Here is a 22,558-nt window from a genome sequence, read left to right on the forward strand (position 1 = left end):
GCTAGAAGGCTGTATTTACAGCTGCATTAACACTTAATAACATGAATTTCTTTCAGACCCAAGAACAAAACTGACCTTTAAGAGTAGAAAACTTGGAATATAAATGCAAAACACGGCCTGATTCTGAAAGCTCTGATAGAAAGCAGGTTTTATTCTTGCAGAGCTTGTCAAACCTAGGACTTGGAACCATGAAACTCTTTGCTTGCAGAACATTTCCAGGCAGACAATAAATCTGCCTGCTTTGCGCAGTTTGATATGACAGCAGGGCTCGTGCAATTCTTTTAAGCAATGAAAATACACCCTACACTGCAAGATTGTGTCACAGATAAAGGAGATCCCTCTTGCATTGTTTTTCTTTTTCACAAGGATGCTAAGGGTATTGATGTGCTCCAGGCTCATGCACATATGGTCACTTATTGATTGACTCTGTAGATCCAGTTACAGCAAATGACATTATATGCTCTCCTCCCTAATTACTTAATGAAATCCCCTTGGGCTGCAGCAATTTCCATATCAAAGTGGGTGGGTCATGCATAAATATAATGACTGGAGCTGAAGCAATTCTTTTAAAAGCAGTGGCATAAGGCCAAAGGCCATTTCCTACAATTAAATTAGGTAATTTAAAATCAAGTTTGATCAGGTGCTGTGGTCACAGAGGTGTGCTGGATAGTCAGAGCTACTTTTCAGAAAGAGGATTAAGTTTGTGTGTCCCTTCTGTAGCAGTGGTGTGGAAGCTGGATAAGGTGGAGGGAGCAGTTCAGGAGCAGACCCTCAGCAGCACAGAGAGGTTAATGATGGTCCAAGTGTATCTGCCAAGCAACTTAGTTATCCCTGCAGCCTTTCAGCTGTCTTGCCTCTGACTCCTGCCCCTTCCCTGCCTTGCTGACCTAGAAGAAGGTTATCACTTGTGTATCTAACCAGGGCCAAGAGCAGGGGACAGGCCTGGGACCATCACAGTGCAATAGTAAAGAAGCAGCCCCACTCACAGTATTTTCTGTGTTTAGGGCTTCCCAGCACTAGAGAGAAAGTTTTGGGTGTTATCTTGTAATTCATCGTTTGTGTTGATCACGGGACCTGTCTTCAGGAGAACTGTCTCTTCAATATGCTGCATCTCTCTCTCTGGATGCCTAAATCACTCCTCCCACTTAACCTACCTTCTGGCCACAATCAGCTGAGTATCATCTGCCCACAGGTGAGCACAGCAGTCACCTAAGCTCTTAGTTTTGGTGTTTTCCACAGCAGATATTATTCTGATTAAAAGGTATTAAGCTGTAGCTGCTCTCAGATTATGTACAACACCAGACAAACACACTCGGAGGAAGAATCCTCTCTTCCTCTCATTTCAATCACAGGTCATGACCTAACTCAAATGCCAATTGCTCCCTAACCAGAAGACATTTTATTTGCTTCTCTCAACCAGTTTGAGATTAGCTTACTTGCTGCATCTCTAAAAAGGGGTATTTAAGTATCTCGTGCTGCTGTTGTTTGGCTTTGCATGGAGAAAAAAAGAAAGGAAAAAAGAAACCTCACAAGCCTCAGTAGCACATTGTTCAGGACTGTCACCTGACAGACAAACCAACACTCTGTTCTCTTTGAGTATTTAAACCTCCCTCTTGTTCTGATTGCACTGAAATCCAGACCAGAGCTTCCTTGTAGTTCATACTCCAAGAGCAGCCCAACGCTGTGGCCTGAGACTTGCTCAACACCTCTTGCTCAAGGACTGACAGCAGCAAACCCAGAATGAATGAATCAATGAGATCCGCATTTATGTGACATGTCCTTCTGCAATAATTTGAAACTTGCTCTTGCAGAACGAGTGTTAATGTTTATTTGAAAGCCCTTTGACCTCTTTGAGGTGTTGTTTCCCTCAGTGTGTTGGGCAATAAACAGCTGTATCAATATTGCCTTAACAGAAAAGTGATTTCTCTGTCTCTTCTTTTTTTTCGTGTGTTTTCTTCAGTACATGGGTTGAAAAAAAAAAAAAAAAAAAAAAAAAGATCTCTTTGTAAATTCAGATTTAAAACTGGAGGTGAAAGGGAACATGCTACTATTTTACAAACAAGGAACTGTATCCATGGCAGTGGCTGAGCTGTGGTCAGCTTGCTCATGTCCCTGGAAATTACTGTGCAGCAGTAGGATGCTCCTGCAGGCTTACAGCACTCAGTCAGCACACACCAGCAAAAGTCCAAATCATTTTCCTAAGGCTAGTAGTAAAATATCAACAATTGTTTGCTTAAAAGCAAAATATGAGTACTGTATGGATATGTATAGATATACATTGTGTTTATTTGCTATAACTAATTTTTCACCAGCTTGAACCCATTTTTTATCTTTGTGGAAAGGCCAAAATGCAGTGTGGGGTCACTAGTGATAAGAGAAGCTGAAAATATTGGAAGTTAAATGTCCTTTGAGACTTGCATTTTCATTTCAGCTGTTGCTATGTTGGTGTAGCTGTCCACAGACCAGAGTGTGAGATCTGGGATGACATACTCATTTTGAATTGCAACCAATTTTCTGACCAGCCAAATGAAAATATAAATTCAGGCTGTGCTCAACTGTATGCAGCTCTGCCATATTAATTAAATTACATGTTTCTTTGAGTCGGTGGACCCAAGTGAGTTACAGGCAAACCAGCAGAGAAAAACACAGAACCACCCTGCAAAGACAGAGATCAGGGGTCAAGATTTGTGGCAGCAAGAAAATTCAGCTGCACAAATGGTAAAAATTCCTTTATTAAGGAAGACAAACCTTCAGAGGTACAGAGCCCTAGTACACGGCCAAGTAGCTGTTACCTATGGCAATGGAAGGGATTTTTAAATTTACATTTAAAAGAACTTCATTCTTAAAACCAAATCACTATTTAGTTAGCAGTGCACTGTTAATAGTGTCTAGTCCAGGACTGAACTGTAGAACTAGCTCATTTTACAATTTTCAAGTGTGGAGGCACATTGTAATCCCCAGTTTTAAGTAGTCTCTGATCAACAGTAAGAAGAATGTGAGCCATATGCTCATTAAGGTAATGCAGTGTGTTCTAGCACCATCTAGCCAACTTTAGAGGCAACTTCAAGGCAGCAAACAAGTCCCAGCTGCCACAATTCATCAGACTGGCAATAATGGTGTTGCTGGAGTTGATGGACTAAACAGCACAGTCACAGGAGAGCCAGGGTTACAAATTCATTCATGTGTCTCCATTTGGTTTAGGACTGCACTCACTCCTGAATTCTTTCTTTCTACAAGGGAGAACATCCAATGAAGAAACTGTTTAGCAACCTTACTAATCACCCAGAGTAGAGGAAATAATCCAGGGCTTTGGGGTGTGGAGATGATGGAGAGGAATAAAATTATCACATTTTGACAGAGATTTGTCAAATAAAATCAATGTCAGAGTGCATTTTAATTTCTACACAATGCCAGAATGTGTAGGAGATAATTTAATTCTAATTTTGTGGTTTGATTTTTTTTCTTAATGTTTACTGAGACCATTTTTCTCCTTTTTTTTTTTAAACATATATTCTGAATATTTTCTCATTACTATGTGTTTGCAATAATCTAAATTTGTATATGGTAACTATGGCCATGGCAACCTAAAATAAATAACACTGAAAATAAATGTTCTTCTCAGTGATTTGGAATGGATTTATGAAGAGAGTTTATAGATCACCCTTGACCAGGTGGTGAGAAAGATTTCCAATTCAGAAGACGCTGGACACAGGAAAGGAGACTGAGCATGGTTCTTAGAAAGATAAATCCCACTGGCCTTGTTCAGCTCTCACTCATCCAAGCTGAGTAACCTCAGCAGGAGTTTTCACTAGGAGCCTGGCTTAAGGAACTGAGAAAGGGACTACATTGGACTGGGCTGCAATTTAAAAAGTCTTCAAGGAAATACTTGCTGGATCTTTCCTAGGATCTGTGGATAGGAATTGCTAGACAATGAATGTATTAGCCAAGGAGTTTATGACATTGTTTAAGACTCAGGGTATTTTAGCATGAACTGCCTTCACTTAAATTCTGGGTCTTTCATGAAGTATGTATTTTCTGGGTTTTTTCCAGTAGCTAAATTTCAAGCTGAAAGTGTATTTCACCTTGTTTAGTGAAATAGGTGTGCAGCATGCCGTAAACATTTAAGAAACTATTCTCCCATCTTACAGCTGAAAAAGATCAATGCCAAGAATTATCTGCAAATCAGAAGCCCTGGTTGCTGCATGTGTCCTTCTTTGGGATGCTAGTATGACCCAACTCTTTTTGCAACTTAGTGCTCTGTCCTCATAGAGGGACTTAAAATAATGGCACAGACCCAATGGGTGCTTGGCAAAATTCTGGTGATGAAAAGCAGCTGTGAATTGACTTAACCAGTTAAATGGTGTTTACGACTGTCTCAGCTTTCTGGGACAGCACAGAGTAGCTGGAGAAAATCGAAGGAGAGGCTCAGAGCTGCCAGTCTGAGGCAAAGGAAGGGGGACTGCACCATTTCCTTCTCTTTCTGCACTGACAAGTAAGGCAAAATCTGGTGTAAACAGGGCTGGGGCGATGCAGCATCTGGCATGGCATGACACTGTCTGCCACACTCAGCTCTGCCTTCACAGCCAGGAACAGCTCAGTCAACAGCAGTTACTTCAGAGGTTTCCCTCAGAGGGAGATTTATTCTTGGCACCCCAACCTGAGTGCTCTCAACGCAGGAAGGCTTGTACCATTTCCAAGATATCTGCTGGCTGAATTTACAGTTGGCTGGAGGATACAGGGGAAGTTTCTGTTCAGCTTATATGGTTTTCACCATCGTGTTGTTAGCTCCTTTCAAAATAACAGCTTGCCTTCTTGACAGGAATGAATAAACTGGCAAGGCAATTCTTTCTTTGTTAATCTCTAGCTGGTCTCCAGCAACATTAGAAAATGAACTGTCTCTAATTCCGTTTGGAGCTCCTTGGCCTGTGTGTACTGCACCACAACAGCCCCTCTGCAGGGAGATGATTAGCATTCTCCAGAGGGCCAGGTGGTTACCAAATGGCACCAAATATTATTCCTTACTTCTGGAGCCCTGGAGAGCTCAGCAGACATGATATTCTCTGCTTTAACCATTTCCTCATAGCTTGGACATCTCTAGGGGGAAGGCACAGCACAAGACAGATCCACGCCTAGGAAAAAACATATATATAGTTAAACATAATTAATCTTAGAAAACTAGCAAAGGGAAGAAAACTAGTAAGCTCCTTCTCATTCCACGTATGTGAAGGAGGGACCTGGCAAATTATTACGTTTGTTGCTGCAATAATAAAAGTGATCTTTCTCTTCTGTGGCAAAAGCCTTTACCCCTCCAAAAAACACCGTTGTAGGAACAATTTTTGTGCTCACAGCTTTGGATAGCTTGGACTAATTATTTTAATTTTTAACCTGAATTACAAAATATTTGTCCTATAGGTAGTTTAACTGAAGGTGTTTAAGACTGACAATCTGACAATTAGATCTGTGTAATATAATATATTGATATTTTTAATCTATGTCCTTTACTATATCTCAAGTTGCCCAAAACAAAGTTCTCTAGCTAGGATACTTGTAATGTTAGGTATGGAGTAAAGAACAATCTGCAATGTGAATGTAGTGCTGAAAATAATAGAATATTATTTTAATGTTTCTTGAGTGTGAACACATACATGTAGCTATTGGTTTAGTTCCAATCTTTGTTCTTAAGCTCAAAGGCTGCAAACACCTTGAAGGTGTTTTATACTGTTTATATTTGTTTGCTAACACTACAAAGCAAAGATACTTGATGAAACAAATAAAGCGCAGCATCTGTTGAAGAGTATAATAGGTAATATATTTCAGAGTATTGGTGTGAAAAGGGGTTATAATGAAAAGAGTGAAATTAAAGTGGAACTATTTGCATGATTTCAGCTGAAGAAAGGAAAAGGAATAAAGAAGAGTCCATACAGAGAAGGAGGAGTAGAACCCTAGAGGAATAAGAGCTTTTGAAAGAGGAAGTGGCTTAATTTTTAACCAGAATTAAGCGAGGCATAAAAGTTCTTCAAAGGGCTCAACCAGAATCTCATTGAGAGCAGCAAAAGGACCTTAGTCTTGGTGAGCTTTAACCTACAGAAAAACTAGACTTTCAAGGCTAATAGAAGAATGATATTTTTCTATCATATAACGACATGCAGCAGTGAGGAAATGTTCAGTGTTCATGTAAGGACTATGGCATGTTATGTTGCTCTGTTTATTTCTGGGGTCCTGTCCTTCTCTCTGTGACATTTTCAGCAAAGCCTTACAAACATTACAAGTGTTTTTCCAAATATTGAATCAAATAATGAAATTTCTTAAGCAGATATCATAAGCAAAACTGTACACAATACAGCTTTTTACTGAGGTCTAATTACACAAAAAACCTGAAAGGATCCCCTGGACATCATGCCTTAAGTTGGCAACTTGAAGAAAGTATAAATTGCATGGCTCTTAGAGGCCTTTGAAATGCAGACAGGGAGAGCAGATACTGGAAAAAGGATGACTGCAAAGAGCCAAGGAACAGCAACTATCCAAAGGGTTGTGAACCCAAGGTTAAGCAAATGCATTTTTCCTATTCCTACCCCACACTGCATGTTGCTGTACAAGCTAGAAAACAAATCCTTCTTATCAACTCTCCTTTACCACAGACAACAATAATGGCCATTTTTTAATTTGGCTTCTATTTTCCTAAAATCCTTTGGAAAAAAAAATATATGGCTCTATAAAATATTGGATATGTTGAAATCCCTTGGCCTAAACTGTCTTGAATGTGGAGCTCAGCAAACATTCAGGTTCATTTATAAGGCTGGCATATGAGGCTGTTCATTTACCAGACATTCAAATCAGGAATAATGAAGCCGATAGAGTGCTAAGAATACACAAATGCTGTTTGCTTTGTAAAGCTGTATATGGAATCCAATAATGAGTCCTGGGATACAGGACAGTCTATCACTGTAGAGTAATTATTTGTTGACTGCTGAGCCAGCTGTGTTGAATTTGCTTCTTGGAGTGCTCAGAATGCCAAAGCATCTTTAAATCTCTGTCTTAAGTTTAGATTAGACATGTTAAATGACAGAACATTTTTTATTACTTACACTGTGCTAGTCTCCTGATGCTAAAAGGAAAATCTTGTTGAGATGGTACAGAACAAGGTAAGTTGGAAAGGAGGGTGAATATAGAAGAGCTTTTGTTGAATAATGACTTGTCTTTAAAATGCTCTCAGAGATGGTAATGGCAATACCTACAAGCTGTTGATGTCCTGGGACTGTGAGGACTGATTCTGCCCATGTGGAAACAGAAGAGGACACACATTAATGTTAAAGAAAGGTAAACAGTGCGTGGAAGGAAAAGCTCCTCTGTATGCAGATAGCTCTAGGCATGCATGTCTATCTGGGACCTGAATTTGGTAATTATCTCTGTGTAGTTGTACTTGGGCTCACAGCACATGAAGTCACTTGGGGTGCAGGAGGAGGGCTCAGTGCAAAGAATAAAGCAGCACTGGTCTCCTGAGACCTAGTCTATTGCTTTAGTCAAAAGCCACAATGCCACAACCTGTTTTTTTTTTTTATGGCCTGCATGACAGAATTATGTCTGCTGACTTCATTCTGGAGGCAACAATTAATTCCAGAGGCAACAATAATCTGGTAGCATTGGGATCCACACCAGTGTTGGCAGCCCCTCTTGTGCAGGCAACACTTATCACTGGTTACCTCTGGGCTCCTGTGGCTGCCTGGAGGAGGCTGTGCTTGACACTGCTCAGTCCTGTGTGGAAGTGCCCAAGTTCTGCATCCTGCATTCACTCAAAAGGAAAACTTTGGTCTTGTCACCAGAAAAGGAGACCTTAGAAAAAGCAGTAGCTCCCAATGGAGGAAAAAAAGTGATCTAACAGACATTTGAAAGCCAAGGAGGAAGTGTCAAACCCCCAGAGTTCTCACATCTGATGTCCAGAGAAGACCCATGCCTTGTTTTGCCACTGCTCAGAGCCAAGGAATCAAAACCTTAAGTGCTGAACCCTGCAGGAGAGGGCAGAAAAGAGTCAGGGAATGAGATCAGCAAAAGACATTTGAACAGGATGGACAGAGGATCAGATCTTGGAAAGCTTTCTCAGAGTGTAAAACTCTGTAAATGTCCATCTGTTTTGGAGCATTATTCAAACATTTCCTAGAGCAAGTGGGAGTGCTTGAAAATTCAGCTTCTGTCCCAGACTGGTCTGAGTGCTGAGCAGGTAACTATCCAATATCAGCACATCTAGGAACCAGCCAGCACAGTGAGGTCATCTTATGCACTCACACCTCATAAAGCCTTGCAGCAACCTATCTATCTGGGAAATCAAAATCCAGGTTTAACAATCCAGAACTGTGTTGTGAAGGTCAGTACTTGTGACATTTAATTTTCAATTATTATCCCAAAGAACTGATGCTTTCTTTTCAAAACCCGACTGGAAAAACAGCCAGTAAGAAGAGCAGCAATAACACAGCTTGGATGGTAACTGCAGAAAAAAGGATCCTACTGTAGGTGTCAGGCAGGTTATTTCGCTCCAAGTACAAGCCAGGAAACTGGGAGAGAGCTGTGATTCCCTGTGGTGCAGCCCCAGCAGCCTGTCCTCCCTGCAGAGATGCCTGGGGAATGCCAGGAGTCCCAGCTGAAAGAATCAAGATTTCACAGAATGTGCTTATTTTTTTCTTCGTGTACTTTGTTGTTTTTTTTCTCCTCGGTGTAATAAAAAAAAAAAAAAAAAAAAAAAAAAAAAGGCATTTACACTTCACTCTCATTTTTCAGTCAGACCTTTCTGATTTACTTTATACTCCTAAGAGAAAACAATTTTTTTTCTTCTCTTTTTTAACAACAAATAAAATAAAAGTAACCTGCTTTTAGGCAAGGTGCTCATATGGTATAATCTCGAAAAGAATTTATCTGAGTCCTCATGTGTTCCTCGTTTTCTCTGTGACTGGGGCTTCAGTCTAGACCAGGGCTCAGAACTGACCAGCTACAATACCTGATGCTCCAAATATTTTCTTGAACTTATTTAGAAAATCTAGGGAATTTTCAGGTTCTTTTCTTAACCAAAAAAACCCAAAAAGGTTCATTTTTTTAATCCACATCCATAATGGAGAAAACAACAAATTTTTAAGATGTTGCAACACACTTTATTTTGTTGGGCATTTTAGATATTCAATTAAATAGCACTATGTTAAACTACATTTTGTTCTTTCTTACACACTATATGATGCATATTCACTGTCATGACAGTTTCATCATGCTAGGAACTTATACACATACCTACACTTTTAAAACCAAGGTTCTCTTAATAAAACACGCATATCTACAGTAACAATAATTGCAAAGAACACATTGTTAGGTCAAGATTTCAGCAAACTTTACAAACTACACAAAAAGGCAAAAAAAAATAATACACAGTGAAGTTCTTGGCAGAGAACATATCTTTACATTTGGTGAAGTTATGCCTAGAAGTCATTTCGCTTTTGCTTTTTTTTTTTTTTTAAGGAATAAAATTATATACATTATTTAGAAATCCTCAAAATAGGAAGTATTAAATAGCACAAATAATATTACAGTCTTAAGTTTTGGTGTTACCTACAGTAGAGGGGCTACTTTAAACAAAAATTGCAGTTTGTCTATTCTGTACATTTAAGGCCAAACACTCAGCTGGTATCAACCCCAGTAGCTATAAGGACAGCAAGGCAGTTACATTAGTTTATACCAGCTGAGCATCTGGCTCCTGACTTCTCTATACATGCAGGAAAGCTCCTAAAGCACAGAAGCTTGGACCAGTTATGCACTGACAGAAGCTTATTATATTTATATACTGGAGTTCTCATGCAGCAGGAAAAATGTTAGTTTAAGTATAATCCCTTAAACAGTCATACCATAATAATGGCACATGAAGCAGCTTTAAAAATATTATTTTATAATCATAAGAAACTCTGAGCTACGCTGATTGTTTTAACGGAATCCCTTATTGCCAATATTCTATCAGAAAACAGTGTAACTGTAATTTCTGAGGCCTAATGGGGGCCTATTAAAAAATCACTGCACCCAACCACTTAAAGGGCAATTTGTACCCTGAAATACCTGTTAATCACTGTATTCCATCTGGAAGCAATTATGATCCTCACAATAGACATTAGTATCACACTAACTCTGCAGTGAGTCTGCTGGGGGGATAGGAAGAGCATGGCAGCATAGAGAGAACATGCACTAGTGTCATTCCAGGAGGTAGTTCTATTTCTTGGCACTCGATTTTTGGTTTGTCACTTACACACTTCAGAAGTCAGTCTGAAGTCAGTTATAGTCAGGAAAAAAAAAAAAAAAAAAAAAAAAAAAAAGGAAAAAAAGGAAAGAATAAAAGGAAGAAAAAGAAAAAAGAAAAAAAGGAAGACAAAGAAAAAAAGAAAAAGGAAAAAAGGAAAAAAGAAAATAAAAGATAAAAGCCAGATTTCTCCAGAAGCTGCTTCACCAGCTCTTGAGGCCAAATTCAATCTCATGGAGGTCAGAGAAAATTTCTGGATGGTTTCCATAAGAAGGACCTTAGTTATCAACGGCTAAATATTGCAGAAATACACATTCAGGCCTTGAGTAAGGAGAGCACTTAACTAGATGGCAATATATAACAGGCTGGCCCTGCCACGCAAGCAGAAAGCACACAAATTAAATTCAAAGAGCTCCCACCAGCATCAAAGGGGCTTAGCAACTGTTTAAAGGGTGTGATCAGGGCTCATTTCCCAGCTATCCTTCACGAGTGCTGATAAAGTAACAACCCAGCTAAAGGCAGGTAAACACCAGTGTTTCCTCCATTGCACTTGACTGAATTCACACAGGCACAAACCCAGAAGTGTCTCCCCATGCCCTGTAGAGTTACCCCCAGAGTATTCTATTAAAAGCAGAATTTTAACTTATAACATAGCTCAGTGTTGAGCAGAACATCAGTTTATATTTTTGTATAATGCTATAAATAATTGTGATTTTTTTCCTAAGGTACTTCTACATTTTTAATCCCTGTTACTGTTTTAACAGACTCCGTGGCTTCCAGATCACTCTTACATAGTAAAAGGATTGATGATGTGTCCCTCTTTTTGGCATTTGTGTTGCTCAAATAAAAAAAGTGATTGCTTTTCCTAGGATGGCTTGGTGCACACTCACCCAATTTTCTACAAAACTTGCTTCATTAGACCTGACAGCTGCTTCTTAAACAAAAGATTTCTATTTGGACATGCTTCTCAAGGTATTTTTTTGGGGTTTTGATCCAAACTTATTTTTCAGTATTATTTTTCCCTCTTTTTTTTTTCTTTTCTTCTCATGATCTGCTTTACAGCAGAGAACTGAAAATTGGGAAAATATTATGGAAAAGAAAAAGGGTACAAACACTGGAAAATGGGAATGGTTTAATTAGAAAATTCTAGTTAAAACATTTGCAACTTTGAGAAAACAGTTGAAAAAATAATGTTTTAAAAATTTCAAAGACATTTATGACTTATTTCCACATTGCAGACCAGCTCCAATTTAATCATGGAACAGAATAAAGATAATCTATATTTTTCATTTCTGAACAAACACTATACAGCATATCTACATTCTGTTCTTTGAAAAGAAATTGGAGGGTCATCCTTTGAAAAGTAGCTAAAATACCCAAGTCACTTAGGTGTTTTTCAAAATTGTATGTAAAATGAACATTCTCATGTTATCTTTGTGCTGCTTATAAAGCTATGTAGTGTTATAGGACACCCTATTTCAATAAAAATCAATATGAGCAGAGATATTTAAAGTTACATTCCAGAACTCATTAATTTATTACAACTCGTACTATGCACAATAATCAGTGCTTACTCTGATAAAGCATAAATTCTTTGTTTTTCTTCTGTTTGTTCCTTCATTTGACCTCTGAGCAAGTGAAACATTTCTACTACACTTTACTTGCTTCCTATCCACATGCATTCACCTGATTTGATCAATGAGTGAAAGCTGTAAACCCAAGAAAACCCAAGATTGAGCAGTAAACAAGAAGAAATTAATGTTCTTAAATGCAGTGCAAGGAAATCTTAGTACCATCCTACTCTAAGTATGCATCTTAACCCAGATTCTTTCACCACCAGTCTAGCTGCTACAGTTCCAGAGTTGCAAGACAATGCACTGATTTTTGTAAAGATTTCTATTCAGCTGTAGTTAAATACTGAGATGTTTAAGGTGAATCTGGTTTAAGAGGAATACCCAGTGCTGCTTCTAGGACAGAGCCCAGCCTAGAGTCACTAAGCATATAGGAAAGAAAATGCTCTGAGTTATTTTCTTTAGTTAGGTTACACTGCATTTAATTGGGAGATAAATCTTTTATGATGCTTGCTGGATTTTCATTTATTTTTTTTTATCAGATTTGCACGAATTTGTTTCTCAATAGACAAATATAAGCCCCCTACACTGAGGACAGAAATATTACTATAAAATAAGATTAAGATCCAGGTAATTGATTCCTTCTATTTCTACTTTTTCTGCTATTGATAAGGGCCTTTAGTTTGCTGTAGTCCCCTCTCATCTTCTGGGATTCCTCCTTGTGCTGCCCTGCCTGCCTGCTGTCCTTGCAGTACTGGTTGATCATCTGCATCTCGGAGTGGCTGAAAGCCCCCACAAAGTCCTTGGGGTGGAACTGCAGCGCTCGCACCGAGCTGGCCCAGGTCCAAGGGGACCACTTGTCAGTCATGACAGCCACCATCTCCGAATCCAACACCTTGAAATTGATCTTTGCCAAGGTCTGCTTGAAGCTGTTCTCTGTGGCAATGCAGTGGTAAAGGCCCCGGTCGCTGTCCTGCACAGAGCGAATCAGGAGCCCGTGCTCAGTGGCTATGATCCTCTCGTTCAGCTTGACCTAGAGAGCAAAAAGGCAGAAGGAACCTTTTAGGGAAAGTTATGGAACAACAACAGAGTAGTGGACCTTCTGGGAAGCCTCACTTCAAACATAGCTTTCTTAAAGTCACTATTTTTTTATACAATTATCTTCAAGAGATCACTGATATTGCTACCTGTAGGAGAGAGCTTACCTTTCCTAAGTGTTGATAAAGAAAATTACTTAAATAATTTTATTTCTTATGTTAGAATAAATTTGATCAGGATGTAGACAAAGACGAAAATCTGGAAACCACATGAAATAAAAGTTTTCATAATGTTCAAATAGTAAAGTTGAAGAAACTAATTTTTATTTGCCCCGCTGCACTCCTGAGAATGTCTCTTTCAGCATCCAGACATTGCTGCTGAGACTCAGTGGAAGAAAGGTACAGGACCAGGGAGGCTAATTTGGCACTGAACTCAAGGTGGCTTCTCATTAAATATTTAGACTTTGAGCAGATTCCTGCTGAAGAACTCTATCTGCTCTGCAGAGTCTGTAGCCTCATTTAAAAATTATCACCACAGTGGTCTCAAGTGGGACATGTCTCAAAGTTAACCAGGAGCACAGACACTCTCCTATTTCCTTTCTGGCTTCAGACTCTTCACTGTCCCAAGAGATGGTCACATCAACTGAAAGAAACAAGCTACCAGAGCTTGTTATCATTCAATTATAAATGAATGTGCAGATGTCCCTTTGCATATCAGTATGAAGTAAAAATTGCTAGTTCAATCCATTATGAAAGGAAACCATTGCTGGTATTTTTCTGAATGGTTTTTCTATTTTGCTACTGGACTTTGCATTATACCTCATTCTCCTGGGAACTAATTTACTTATTATGGTATTCTGCTATTGTAAACTTTTGTAGACATTGTGGAAGATTTCCAGAAATCTTGAAAACTTCTTAACACTTTGATTGCTTTATTCAGCCTGTTGTACCTTGAAACTGCATTGATTCTAATGTAGTTACATAAGAACAAGAAAGGGAGATGCTAAACTCCTGCTAAAGCAATGAGTCAAAGAATTGCACCTATTGCCAGGACATGGCTTGAGTCTTTGAATAGTTAGAAAACTCAGTGAGACATTTGTAAGTCCCCTCTGTTTTTCTAAGATGGCCTGATAGAAGAAGAATCATACTTTACAGTATTTATAATCTATCAACAGACACCACATTATTTAAAAGTTCCTTTTGAAAGATGTTTCTTTTTATTCATATAGTAAGTGCCTTGGATTTGAAATGGATTTTCCCCCTTTTATATTACTTAAGGAAGGCACATACCCCATAAACAATCAAACTGTATATTACAGTGCTGAAACTCGAGAGCCTTAGAGAGTGCAGTAATGGAAAATGTGATTGCACCATGGTGAGGAAATGCTTTTGTCAATACGTGTTCTTAGCCTGGACTAGTTTCTTGCTAAAGAAACCTTTCACATTTCTCCCACTTTTGCCTTTTATCTCTTCGACAGCACAGAGGAGCTACTGCATTGCTGACTTCTTCCTGAACTTTATACAAGTCATTTCTTTTGTGCCTATTTCCTTAGATCAATAAGAAGTTCCAAGTGCTGCAAACCTTCAGTTTGCAATTAGTAAGGTGTGAAGCAAATAGTCTTTTATTTTCTGGTAGCTGTTCTGATGTGACAGAAATCAGTGGGGCTGAGGATGAAGTCCTAGCTGTACTGAGTCTGCTCTTACTCATCTGAGTGAATGATGGCCACTGTCCTGCATCCACCCAGATTCTCCAGCTTCACTCTCGCCAGACTGCCTGATAAAAACACAAACTGTACCTGCCTTTGTCTGGGGAGGGAATGTGATGCTGACTGAGGATCCTCCCAGAGCTCCTGCTCACATTACTCACCTCTTTCCTCCTGTCATTGTCTTTCTGTAGCAGCCATTTAATGGAAGCCTGAGGAGATTTAGGTGTGCATTCCAGAAAGGTGGTGTTGTTTTTTACTCCATACTGAACTATTTCTGCAGCATTTCTGTATGCTAGAAAGAAAGAAATAAAAAGAAAACAGGTCAGGATACTGCAAATGGTGATTTCATTAAGAAAACATGTAACTCTTTGCAACACCGATTAAATGAAGTATGCCTGATTCTGATATTGGCCAAAAATAAATAATTGTTGGGAAAGATTTTCAGAGAGATTAAATGAAATGTGAAGAAGCACATTCAGTTTCAAATACCAATGTTTTCGGAGTAACATGGTCTGTTCTGAGAAATTAGGACATCTATAGGCTGGATGGAATAACTGAGCTGGATGGAGTGACTAAGCTCAGGAGTATTTTTTTTCTGTGAAATTATCTCATTCTCTACTACTCCAAAAGAGAATGAAGCATATAATGTATTTCTTCACACTTCACCATTTATGAGTTGAGGGAATATGGTTGTATGACCAAAACAGAGCATCGTGCCCTAAAGAAGGCTCCAGCTACTCCAGCTGTGTGCAGCATTCCTGGGAGGAGAGAGAGGGCAGGCTGGGCTCCCGCTCCTCTGCTTCTCTTCCAACACAAGGAAGGGACTTGGCTCTCAACCTGAAATGTGATGAATATGTAGACAGGCCAGCAACAGAGAGAAAGACAGATTTACAGCTCTCCAGCAACACCTGGGCTGAGCATATGTCATCACTTAGACTTGTTGTGTCCCTTTATAGTCTCGATAGATGAATAATTGGCAGTCACCAGTAGGAACTTCTGCATGCTTATTGCTTGGTCCAAATCATAATATTTATCCTGAAAACAAAGCACCTCCAGGTTTAAAAGCTTGCCTCATATATGTAATACTTTTTTTCGTTTTTGAGAAAGGAGCAATGGATGCAAAATAATATGAGAATTGAATGAGAACCTAGATGTCTGCATGCCTAAAATCTGACTCTGCTCTTGCACAGTCCTGACTGGTTTTCCTTAGACTTTGTCTCCCATTCTTTTCAGCTTCTTTCATCAACTGATACGTGAAATTGAAATCCATTCTCCTGAAGGAAGGAGACTTTGCCTGGCTCTAGTCCTTCAGCACATTCAGGAAGTTGTACCAAAACCAATTCTAACTTTTAGGAGAATAATGTGGAAATACTTTGCATTCAAAATCCATTTCTGTAACGGCCACAGGGGCTAACACAAACATAAGAATATTAAACAGACGTGAAAAGAAAACGTACAAGATTCCTTAGTTCTTGATGATTTATTTAAAAATAACAGTGTGCCAAAAATGTTTGAGTTTATATGTGCTTAGAGGTCTACCATGTTTAAACACTTCAATTGAGCATTATGGCTCTCTATGACCTTGAAGATTTCTTGCCTTTGCTTTCCTCTCTGCTCTTTTGTCCTTTAGGTAGATATCATCTTTTCCCCCAACATAGTCATTGTCAAACATGACATTTTTGCTATAAATGGCTCTAATTATATTTTGCAAGGGTCTAAATTGTTCTTTCTTTTAATCTTTTTTTTCCAGGGAAACAATTGCCATCTACCTATCCTATATCTCACTGCTGTAATGGAAACTTCCTTTACAAAGATGCTAAAATACACAGACCTATAAATATATCCACATTACAGAAGTGGCTGGAAAACAAGAAACCTGTTTTACAAGACTGTTAAGGTTGACACAATTATTTCCCCTCAGGCCAGAATGCAGACAGTTGACATTCTCACATTTTCCACATGGAATGAGGAGACACCCACCCTTGGGACAGACAATGGGTGGGAGGTCTCAGCACATGCCTGCAGGGGAGGACAGGCAGCTCAAGTTGCTGCAACATGGATCTCTCAGAGCTCAGGTGTATTCTCTAACACTAGGGTCATCTTTTGGAATTATCTGTTCCAGCTCTTCAGCTGCATATAAATGACCTAATACTGACTCATGGAGAAAGGCTCATTGAAAGCTGGGGGATCTGCACCCAGCTGGCTGCTGTGATCATTTCTGATCCAGGAGATTCTTCCAACAACCAGGGGAGACTATTTCAGTACAATTATAATTAACAGAACTTTTCACATGTAACTCTTAATTCACTGTTCTTTGATTAGGAAAACATCAATAAAAACATTTACAATCAGCTCTATTATTTGGTCTCCAGGTGGTACAGATTAAAATATACTTCAAAATTCAGGCTCATAAATAGAGGTGAAAGGAGCATAATTCTGTGTGCCCTTGGTCTGATGGCACACATTGCCACTGTCTAGCTCAAACATGCATGGGGTTGAAGAGGATTGAGCTGCCTTTAGTCCTTTGGCTTTGGGCATATTTGACTGTTCATTAGTCTGGAGAAAATGCTAGCTGGGAGGGCAAAGCCTTGGCTCCCCTGGCCACCCTCACCATGCCAGGCTGAATAAACAGTTGCACAGCTGGAAATAAGAGACATCGTAAAGAAATTTGGAATAGGGTTTTTGTTTTTTGTTTTTTGGGTTTTTTTCCCATGTAAAGGGAGAAGGGAATAATCATAAATCAAAATACAGGCCTGCCTAGATCCTGCTGTTTGGTGAAAGGTGGGCTTTTCTAAAACTCAGTATGGGATCAAATATTCAGAAAAATTCTGAGGTCCAAAGCTTAAATGGATGAAAAGGCATTAAAAAGACTGAAGGGAAAGAGAGGTAGAGAAGCCCTCAAACTAACTTTACCTTTTTCTAGCCAACAGTGTCAGCTTGTCAATTCAAGTATGCTGAAGTATCTATTTCACAGCTCATCATTTTATTGTGTAAGTGCAAGTTTCATGTAATAGCAAGGAAAGATGTTAAAACCAAATCAAAACAAAACTCAGACTTGGAAAATAATTATGCTTCACCAGTAAAACCATACTGATAATGTCAGTTATAATGAATCATACAAAGGAAAGCCATGTGTTCTTTATATAGTATGAGGATCTCTAAATTATAGTACCTTTCAGGTTGAAACCTCGGCACTGAGTCAGAGGGTTTCCATGTCTCACGTCTTGTCTACGGCTCCTCCTGCAATATTTTGTAAAAACAAAATGTCATTTCAAGATAGCTACACTGAAAATAACCACTTTTTTATTTGTGGATTTGCTCTGTTTTGGTCTTTTAGATCAAATCTTGGGGACAGTTCATGACCTACAGTTAGTGTGCTTTACTCCTGGCAGGCTTGCTGGAGTGAAGATACTGTTTAGGTGAAGTATCTGTTGAAGCTTGTAAAACAGGTGCAGCTTCTGTAGGTAAACAGTTGCGCAGCAGAGGTATAGAGATGGAAGGATCAGAGTGATACATGAGAGACCTCTGTTCACTCCCAATACCTAGCATTCCAAGCCAGAACCCCCAGCTGGAACTCTTCATAAAGGCAAGCAGCTAACAGTGAGATACATAAGATTCAAACTGCTCATATTTTAACACACCAGCAAAAATTATGATCAAGGGCATGTTCCCGCCTCGATTTTAGCAAGCACTTTGTTCTCGGTGTCTGTAGCTGCTTTGGTAGCAGAGTGACTGAAGTATTCATCCAGAATGTGGAGAGCTAAAATTCTATTCTGTCTTCTACTTGAAGGGAAGTGACTATTTCCAAAATATAATAAAACTCACCAAGTATCAGGATACTTCTAAATATGGAATTTATTATATAATCTGGATGACAGTTGTAAAATCATGATTCTGTATCAAACTCTCTGGGGAGCTTACTGGGATTGGGAATTACTAGTGTTTCAGTCCTCCTCAGCTAGAAGGTCAAAGCTCACAGAATTAATTCAATGCATAGAAAGCTGATACACAGGAGGTTTTTTAATTATTAGGATATATTATTTTTCTTGCTAAATATTGTGCAAGGTAGTTCAGTATTTATCAAATTCAAGAAAAAAAATATTGGTGATAGATTGCCGCAAATGGACACTGTTGAGATATTAAACAGCTGTATTCTGAACCATGCACTAAGGACTTGAGGATCAGAAACCATCAAAAGCCCCTGGAGCTCCAGTCCTACTGAGGGCAGGGTGACACCTCTCTGGCCACATTATACCAGGTAGGCACAAACACTGTGAGAGTGCTCATAATCCCGTCACCCGATCCTCCACTGCATCGTTTGAAAAGGAAGTATTTGAAAGGTGATGTTTCAAATGAGTAATTACTGAAATTCCAAGTATAGTTTTTATGTTTACCATCAAAAATATTTCATTTTATGCTGTGAGGTCTTAACCCTTGTGAGCTATTTACATAAGTCAAGGGAGGCAATGAAGAATTTCTTAGTGAATGTAAGAGTGCTACAGTGAGTGGTTCCACACTGTCAGAGATGGCACCTTGCTTGCATTAAGCAGTTCTGAGAATGTAAACTTAGCACTTAGGTATTTATTAAAAAAAAAAAAAAAAAAAAAAAAAAAAAAGTGGTGGCTAGAAAATAAAGATCATACCATAAGGTGTTTTGGGGTAAATTGATGTTGCATAAGGGACTACAGTAACTCACAGAAGTGTCAAGAGAAGCAAATAAGCAAATGCATACAGCAGAAACTACTGTCTAGACAATGGGATTTGGCTCTAATTACCAATGTTTTCTCCTTCATAATCTGTCTTGTTAGATAAAGAGACAACTCATTTCCTTCACATATGAAAACCAGACCTTTTTCCATACAGTTTGAGGTGTCTATTTTGGTTTGACATAAAGAGCAAATTGCAAACAAAATATCAGCATGAAAGTAAGCCCCAGTGGAAATAACCCTGGGTGGGTGTATATAATGGGGATGGCAAACTGGAAACTGCACAGGCTGGGTGTACCTGACTGCTCCTTGAACCTTTTGGCAGCTGTGTTACTGTAGGAGTTAGGTGTCCTGAGACTTGGGGATTTTTCTTTTCTTTCCTCCCCCATATTCTGACCTTTGTTCCATGGAAGGAAACAATGAGTTTGCAGACTGGTGGCTGAATATTCTGAATGAAAGCAGTTACCAATTGCTACGTGGCTAGTTTGGGCTTTCCCTTGTAACCTGAAGTAAGGAATGAGTGAAGAAAACTCTGGAATAACAAAAACACTTTGTCCAGAGCATGACATTATTATCAGCAGATCCAAGCTTTGCCTGTTTCTGTCAACTGTCTCCCTCTATGAGGGAACAGAATAAAACCCAGTGACTGTATGTGGCCTTCTGTACCTGCAGCTCAGGTGCAGACACTGAGCACAGTCACAGGTTTAGGTCGGATATCAAGGGAAGTTCTTTATCCAGAAGGTGGCTGGGCATTGGAACAGGAACCTCAGGGAAGTGGTCACAGCACCAAGCCTTGAAGAAGTGTTTGGGTAATGCTGTCAGGCACATTCAGGTGTGATTCCTGGAGTGTCCCGTGCAGGGCCAGGAGCTGCACTCAATGGTCCTGATGGGTCCTTCCCAACTCAGCATATTCCACGATTCTCTGATTCTAGAATATGCAATCTAAACTTCTTCTGGCACAACCTAAGGCTGTTTCCTCTTGTCCTTTTGCTTGTCACCTGGGAGAAGAATCCAATCCCTGCTGGCTACAACCTCCTTCCAGGTAGTTGTAGAGAGTACACATCTGAGAGGTTCGTCTCCTCTGTACTAACACTTCATTGTGTATTCTGTAGCTTTGTTTGCATATGAAGTGAAATCTTATTAAGACAAGAGCTCACTACAGCCTTCTGCTATTAAATATTTCCCCTGGGAGGAGGAAAGAAACTCCTGTTTTGCATAAGATTATGAGATGGACTATTAGTTCTGTTGTAAATTAAACAGAAATTGCTTTCCCTGTCTAGTTTAATAAACCACATGTCAAAAAACTCAAATCCACAGGCATTTCATGGAAATCACATTTGCCTAAAATTTTCCTGAAAATAATTCTTCTCACTTAGGAGCAAACGAGGAACAAAAAAATATAAATGAGTTTATTCCTCAGACAGCCTGAGAAATCTTTTGCTGTATTTAGGGCTATCATAATTACATCCATAGTAAGTAATTGAATTTAAATGAAGGGAACAAATGTCTCACTGATTTTGTGTGTGTGAGGGAAAAAGATTAATATTTATGATTAGGAACCATTTTTTTTTCTTTTTTTTTTTTTTTCCCCATTCATTACTTTAAATATGAAAAGCCAAGCTTTTTACCACAGACTCCTGCAGCACATAGTCCTAGGTGATGAGTAACCCCAAGCACAGCCGCTATGGGGGCATTGTTTGTACACGCTCATGAAAAGAATGACATCCCACTTCTCCACCACATGACAGCACTCCAGGCCAAGCAGCAGAATGAAAACCATCCTCCCTAAGCAAACAGTGCCCCACGGCGCTCACCTTTTCCCTGTGGGGTAGAACCTGGAGCAGGAGCTGCCATCCCAGGCGCAGTAGGGGTCTCTGGCCAGGCAGCAGTCGGCACACGCCGTCCCATAGATGTGACAGCGGTGCAGGGACACCTGGGTGACCCCTTCATCTGAGCTCACATACAGCTGTTGCTGCAGGAGGAAATGGCAAGATTTATTTCACACGTGGAGGAGTTTCACTCAAGACCTGGCTAACACGCCCAGAAAAACCCTTTCAATTCATTTTGGAATCAACTCAAGACCAAGTGGGGAGCCAAAAATATGTATAAAGTCAAGATCAACAGAAACCTCCCAAGTGAACAAGACTATATTATTTCCACTTTCCTGCTAGAAAACACCTATAAACACTGGGGAATATTAATGGTTTTTTGGACATTGAGCATCATTGTTCTGTTCTGGGGCAGACAGGCTGAATTAATATTGCTCAGATTTGAGAACTCGGTTCTTATTCAATAAAGATTATTGGCCCAAGCCTTTGAACTAAGTATTTTCTCTGCACACAGCCACTTTAATAAATATTATGCAGAGTTCCTAGCTGGATCCTCCAGTGAGTAGAATTCCAAGATGTAGAATCTAGAGATTATGTTGAGGCTTATGGCCAGATTCTGATACCCTTATATACCTGGAAAAATAAGCCAAGAGAACTTTCACAATAAATCAGAGCTTTTGCAAGAGAAGTTCAAAGGGAGTAGATCATTACCAAAATTTCGGCCAAAATGACTGTTTTATTCAAAACCAATTAATCATTCTATAAATACAAATTGAACAAAATCCCTTGGAATTCCTTTGATCTTTTTGTCATAAAAATGAAAAAGCATACTGAATTTGAGTTAGTGAATAATATTTACATAGTAGTAGTTTCTTAAAATATTGAGCAACATCTTGCTTGCAAAATCATAGAATACACATTTTTAGCTTTTGTGTTAAGCATTTCAGCAGAAATCCTCCCAGCTTTTTTCATCATTCTTATTGCCATTGTTCATTACTACTAAACAAACATGCACAATTGCACCATGGACCCAACAGCCCCAACACTGCCTTTTTACACTAATCAGACAGATTCCTAAGGAAAAGTTTCTGTTTGGGACTTTAGAGGAAAAAAACGGGGAGGCTGAATTTCCTCTTTTAGTCTTTGATTCCTCAACTGCAAATCAAAAAAACAAAAACCTCAACACTTTCAGTGAATTAGAAATGATACATAATGAATAGAAATTGTTTTATCTTAGTGGCTGAAGGGCATATAAACAGCTCCTGCAAACTTCAGTCAAGTTTTCTCTACTCATTATGGAAAATCTGCCTATATTTAGTGAGCTCCATAAGAATTCTAACATCTAAGTCAATTTGCTTCTCAGTTAATAAGCAGACATTCCACTTTGCCTTACCTTTTTAGACGAAATCTTCATTGTTGTTATAGGAGAATTACTCTGAAAGACAGTT

General features: G+C 39.1%; 1 protein-coding gene across 1 annotated transcript in view; it reads right to left on the minus strand.

Annotated features, from left to right (window-relative positions):
- Positions 1-10,940: 10,940 nt before the first annotated feature.
- The window catches only part of SEMA3C (semaphorin 3C), a 111,729-nt gene continuing 100,111 nt past the window's right edge, over positions 10,941-22,558 (minus strand). Inside the window, exons 13-17 of the mRNA XM_066318747.1 lie at positions 22,504-22,545; positions 21,096-21,253; positions 17,748-17,815; positions 14,737-14,867; positions 10,941-12,865 (exon numbers count right to left, since the gene is read on the minus strand). Coding sequence (XP_066174844.1) covers positions 12,452-12,865; positions 14,737-14,867; positions 17,748-17,815; positions 21,096-21,253; positions 22,504-22,545 — 813 coding nt within the window. The 3' untranslated portion in view covers positions 10,941-12,451. The remainder of the gene's footprint in view (positions 12,866-14,736; positions 14,868-17,747; positions 17,816-21,095; positions 21,254-22,503; positions 22,546-22,558) is intronic.

The sequence above is a fragment of the Sylvia atricapilla genome, chromosome 5 (genome assembly GCF_009819655.1).
Source record: "Sylvia atricapilla isolate bSylAtr1 chromosome 5, bSylAtr1.pri, whole genome shotgun sequence".
Taxonomy (NCBI): domain Eukaryota; kingdom Metazoa; phylum Chordata; class Aves; order Passeriformes; family Sylviidae; genus Sylvia; species Sylvia atricapilla.